This window comes from Mastomys coucha, unplaced genomic scaffold (assembly GCF_008632895.1).
Source record: "Mastomys coucha isolate ucsf_1 unplaced genomic scaffold, UCSF_Mcou_1 pScaffold15, whole genome shotgun sequence".
In the NCBI taxonomy this organism is placed as follows: Eukaryota; Metazoa; Chordata; class Mammalia; order Rodentia; family Muridae; genus Mastomys; species Mastomys coucha.
The window spans coordinates 49,626,609-49,632,608 of record NW_022196897.1 but is presented as its reverse complement, the minus strand read 5'-3'; the positions used below and the strand labels follow the sequence as shown (position 1 = coordinate 49,632,608).

At 41.2% G+C, this 6,000-nt stretch overlaps 1 protein-coding gene across 8 annotated transcripts in view; it reads left to right on the top strand.

Annotated features, from left to right (window-relative positions):
• Kcnh7 (potassium voltage-gated channel subfamily H member 7) overlaps positions 1–6,000 on the top strand; it is a 467,665-nt gene that overhangs the window by 452,278 nt on the left and 9,387 nt on the right. For all 8 annotated transcript variants that reach the window (XM_031370434.1, XM_031370432.1, XM_031370433.1 and 5 more), the window contains one exon: positions 2,055–2,247. In XM_031370434.1, the coding sequence (XP_031226294.1) occupies positions 2,055–2,247 (193 nt within the window). The remainder of the gene's footprint in view (positions 1–2,054; positions 2,248–6,000) is intronic.

The window sequence follows — 6,000 nt, the reverse complement described above, 5'->3', positions numbered from 1 at the left end:
GCTTATGCTCTAAGATCAAGAATTGACAAATGGGACCTCATAAAGTTGCAAAGCTTCTGTAAGCCAAAGGACCCTGTCAATAGGACAAAATGACAACCAAAAGATTAGAAAAAGACCTTTATCAATCCTACATCTGATAGAGACCTAATATCCAATATATACAAAGAACTCAAGAAGTTAAACTCCAGAGAACCAAATAACCCTATCAAAAAATGTGCTATAGAGCTAAACAAAGAATTCTCAACTGAGGAATGCCGAATGGCTGAGAAACACCTAAGCAAATGTTCAACACTAGTCATCAGGGAAATGCAAATCAAAACATCCCTGAGATTCCACCTCACACCAGTCAGAATGGCTAAAATCAAAAACTCATGTGACAGCAGATGCTGACAAGGTTGTGGAGAAAGAGGAATACTCTTCCATTGCTGGTGGAATTGCAAGCTGGTACAACCACTCTGGAAATCAGTCTGGTGGTTCCTGAGAAAATTGGACATAGTAATACCTGACAACCGAGCTCTACCACTCCTGGGCCTATACCCAGAAGATGCTCCAACATGAAATAAGGACACATGCTCCACCATGTTCAATAGCAAGAAGCTGCAAACAACTCAGATGTCCTTCAACAGAGGAACGGATACAGAAAATGTGGTACATTTACACAATGGAGTACTACTCAGCTATAAAAAACAATGACTTCATAAAATTTTTAGGCAAATGAATGGAACTAGAAAATATCATCCTGAGTGAGGTAACCAATCACAAAAGAACACACATGGTATGCACTCACTGATGAGTAGATATTAGTCTATGACCCTTTTGATGGAGGTAAGAGAAATGACTCTGGTCAGTGGGAACTGGTTTTATAGGTTCTGGAGGAATGCATACTTTTCTCTAAAGGCCAGAAATCCCCCTATGCCCAGTTTGAGCTCATTTCTGAATACTTGGGCAGCCTTTGGAGTTTGAAGATTTAGAGTTTCCTTTGAACCAGGCACAAACCATGCATTTTGCCATTTTCTCTAGAATTTTATTTTAAAATGAGTGGTTGACAATTTGTGAGCTCTGGGGAAAGCAATGCTTGTTTGTACATAGTGTAGGCCAAATGGGTCACAGAAGCAAGTAAACTTTATGTTTGCCCTGTCTCAAAGCTCTGGGCCACAGACAGGAAAGAAATTTAATGTTCAACAGCACTAAATATTAGATGGGGGTGTGAGGCGTACCATGACCAAAGCAACCTGAGGAGGAAAGGGTTTATTAGACCTAAACTTCCATATCACAGTAGTCATCAAAGGAAGTCAGGACAGGAACTCACACAGGGCAGGAACCTGGAGGCAGGAGCTGATGCAGAGGCCATGGAGGGATGTGGCTTCCTGACCTGCTCCCCTTGGTTTGCTCCATTTGCTTCCTCATAGTGCTCAGGACTACCAACCCAGAGAGGGCACCGCCCACAATGAACTGCGCGCCCCCCCACATTGATCACTAATTAAGAAAACGCCCTACAGCCAGTCCTATGGAGGTGCCCTCTCAACTGTAGTTCCCTTCTTTCACATTTACACTTTCATTTTACACATATTTCACACACATAGTTTGTGTGTAAAGATGACAAAAGACTAGCCAGCACATAGTGAAAATAAAAAGTTTTGTAAGATGTTTGCCTGAGATGTGGTAATCATAAAGAAACATGTTACCGAGTTCGTCTTTGAAGGAGGGAAAAAAAGCAGTTCATAGACTTGGGAGAATACCTAATTGAAATCAAATGATTACTAATCACCATATTCCAAATGTGTTTTAAATGTTAGAATCGATAACGTTTTGTAAAGATAAAGCTTATTGTACAAACCCTCTTTTTCTGTTAGTATATGCATAAGAAATCAATGGTCTGTATCAGAGTAATTGATTCTACAGAAAGGTTCAAGTGGGAGAGCCTCTGCCCCTGCCCCTCTCCTGTTTAGAGCAGCTCTGTGTCATCCTGTCTGTTGGCACTCCCGATACTGTCTCAGATGTTTTTGCAGGTCAGAACTATTTAAAGCTACCTTTCCCTTTTCTATATCTTGCAGACTTGAATCCCAAATGACAACAGACATCCAGGCCATCTTACAGCTCCTGCAGAAACAAGCCACCGTAGTCCCTCCAGCCTACAGCATGGTGACCGCAGGAGCAGAGTACCAGAGGCCCATCCTCCATCTGCTGAGAACCAGTCACCCCAGAGCATCCATTAAGACAGACCGGAGTTTCAGCCCCTCCTCACAAGTGAGTGTAGATATTGCAAAACTGACTGTGACTCTTTGAGCCTATCTCCAGGGATCACCTGAGTAAGACTCACTTATGGAAAACATGGATTTCCATTTCCATCTGTTTATGCTCAAGGGTTTCTGTAAATTGGGTTTGTGTTTTGCAATATGTGCCCTTAAAAAGTTGCAAATGACAGACTTTTTTAAAAAGTATCTTATTGGTTTACATTTCAAATGCTGTCTGCCTTCCTGGTCTCCCCTCAACAAACTCCCTCTAGCCTCCCATACTCCTCCCCTCCCCCTCCCCTTTTCCTCTAAGACAGTGCTCCCCCATCCACCTGCCCACCCATGCATTCCTCACCCCTCTAGCATCTCCCTTCACTGGGGAAACAAGCTTCCACTGGACCTAGCACATCTGCTCCCATTGATGCCAGATAAAGCAATCCTCCACTACATATGTGGGAGGTGGGACATGGACCAACCCACATGTACTATTTGGTTGGTGATTTAGTCCCTGAGAGCTCTGAGGGGTCTGATTAGTTGATATTGTTGTTCTTCCTATGGGGTTGCGATCCCCTTCAGCTCCTTCAGTCCTTCCCCTAATTCTTCCATTGGGGTCTCCTAGCTCAGTCCAATGGTTGACTTGAGTATCTGCATGCCTCTTAGTCAAGGGCTAGCAGAGCCTTTCAGAGGACAGCCGTACCAAGCTGCTGTTGGCAAGCACTTCTTGGCATCAGAAATGGTGTCAGGGTGTCTGTGGATGGGATCAGTCCTGAGGCTGGTCAGTCTCTGGATGGTCTTTCTCTCAGTCTTTGTTCATTTTTTATCCCTGTGGTTCCTTTAGACAGGAACAAATTCTGGGTTAACTTGGTCAGGGAAGAAATAAATAAAGAGCATAAAGATTTTCTATAATTTAATGAAAATGAAGGCACAGCATACCCAAACTTATGAGACACAATGAAAACAGTGCTAAGAGGAAAACTCAGCTCTGAGTGCCTCCAAAAAGAAACTGGAGAAAGCATACACTGGCAACTCAACAGCACACCTGAAAGCTCTAGAACTAAAAGAAGCAAACACACCCAAGAAGAGTAGAATGCAGGAAATAATCAAACTCAGAGCTGAAATCAACCAATTAGAAACAAAGAGAACTACACACAGAATCAATAAAACTAAGAGCTAGTTCTTTGAAAAAAATCAACGAGATAGAGAAACCCTTTGCCAAACTAATTAAAGAGCACAGAGACAGTATCCAAATTAACAAAATCAGAAATGAAAAGGGAAACATAACAGAAACTGTGAAAAAATTTTTTAAAAAATCCTCAGATCCTACTACAAAAGCCTATACTCAACAAAACTGGAAAATTGAGATGAAATGAACAATTTTCTAGACCAACACCACATACCAAAGTTAACTTAGGATCAGATAAACTATCTAAACAGTCTCATAACCCCTAAGGAAAAGAAAGAGTCACTAAAAGTCTCCCAACCAAAAGAAGCCCAGGGCCAGATGGTTTAAGTGCAGAATTCTATCAGACCATCAAAGAAAACCCAATACCAATACTTCTCAAATTCCACAAAATAGAAACAGAAGGAACACTACCCAATTCATTCTATGAAGCCACAGTTATGCTGATATCTAAACCACATAAAGATTCAGCAAAGAAAGAGAACTTCAGACCACTTTCCCTTATGAAAATCAATGCAAAAATACTAAATAAAATTCTCACAAACTGAATCAATGAACACGTGAAAATGATCATTAACTATGATCAAGTAGGCTTCCTCTCAGGGATGCAGGGATGGTTCAATATATGGAAATCCATCAGTGTAATACACTATATAAACAAACTCAAAGAAAAAAATCATATGATCATCTCATTAGATGGTAAAAAAAAAAAAGCCTTTGACAAAATATACAACCCCTTCATGTTAAAAGTCTTAGAAAGATCAGGAATTCAAGGCACATACCTAAAATTAATAAAACAAAACAAAACACAGCAAACCAACAGCCAAAATCAAATTAAATGGATTAAACTTTAAGCAGTCCCACTAAAATCAGGGACAAGATAAGGCTGCCCACTCCTTCGCTATTTAGTCAATACAGTATTCAAAGTTGTAGCCAGAGCAATTAAACAACAAAAGGAGGTCAATGGGATACAAATTGGAAAGGAAGACATCAAAGTATCTTTATTTGCAAATAACAGACTTAAACAAAAATTTAAACAGTAACATTATGTGTGCATGCTTGTATGGTGTGCGTGTGTGTCTGTCTGTCTGTCTGTCTGTCTGTCCGTGACTGTGTGTGGGTGTATGCCTGTAGAGGCCAGAGGACAAGCATCAGTTTCTTTCTAGATAGTTCTCTGTCCCATTTTTTGAGACAGGTACATTATTATTATTTTTAAGACAGCTCTCTCACTGAACCTACATCACTGATTTGGCTAGCTTGGTTAGTCTGGCTGTCCAGCAATCCCTAGGGATCCTTGTGTCCCTACTTCCCCAAGGCTGGCATTTCATTTGGCTGCTAGTAGTAAAACTCGAGCTGTTGTGTTTATTAGACAGTACCTTTGCCTTCCCCTAAACATTAACAATTATTTAAAAGGAAAAGTTATTACTCAAGAGTCAACCTACATAAACTGGCATGCTGTAGGGATTTTATGGTAAGGGATGGCTCTTTATTAATTTAAAAACAAAATCAACAACACAAGTAGAGAGAAAACCCTGTAACTTGCTAAAGTACCAAAAACCAGGATGGGTCCTTGAGAAGAAGAGAGATGCTAGGAAGAGAGATGCTAGTGAACTGGATTAGCGCTTTCAGATTGGCAAATGCATCTGTGCCCGAGTCTTCTTGTCTTTATCAGATGAATGATAATAAACATGATAAGATAAAGCATGTGAAGGATCCTTTATCCTGATTCTAAGCCTTCTAATACTGCCCTTTCAGTTATTTAAGCATGGTGGGCAATCAAACCTAAGACACCAAACCCTGACACTGGTGCTGTTGCCAAGAGGCACTTGCTGATAAGAACTTGGTGTGGCTGTTCCCTGGGAGGTTCTGCCAGCAAATGACCAATGCAGATGTGGATGCTTGGAGCCAACAATCAGACTGAGCTTGGGGACCCTGGTGAGGGAGCTAACTGAAGGGCTGGAAGAGCAGAGGTGGGTTGCAACCCCATAGGAAGAACAATGTCAGCTGGCCAGGCCACCCAGTGCTCCCAGGGACTAGACCACCAACCAAGGAGGGGTCTATGGCTCCAGATACATAGAGAGCAGAGGATGGCCTTGTCTGACATCAATGTGAGGGAAGGCCCTTGGTCCTGTGGAGGTTTGATGCCCCAGCATAGGGGGATACTGGAGGGGTGGAGCAGGAGAAGGTGGGTCAGGGGGGCACCCTCATAGAAGCTAAGGGAAGTGGGGAGAGGGCAGATTGGGATGAGAGGTTTGTGGAGGGGTAGCCGGGAATTGGGATATCATTTGAGATATAAATTAATGGATTAATAAAAAAATGTAAAAAGAAAAAAAGAATTTGTAGACAATCTTGTGACCAGAAATTATATGTAAAATAATCTAGAAAGTGAAACAGTGTGCCAACAAAAGTTAGCGTGTCAGAAGAAAAAGAATGGCAATTTTTCCAAAATAAAAAGTTAATTTATGTGACTGGCTTTCATGGGTAGGAAAGACAGGCAACTATATTTTTTATTCTTTGTTTTTAGTTGGTTTAGACTGTATTTTCTGATAGGAATGGTGATTTTATTTCCTTTATCTCTTTCCTTCT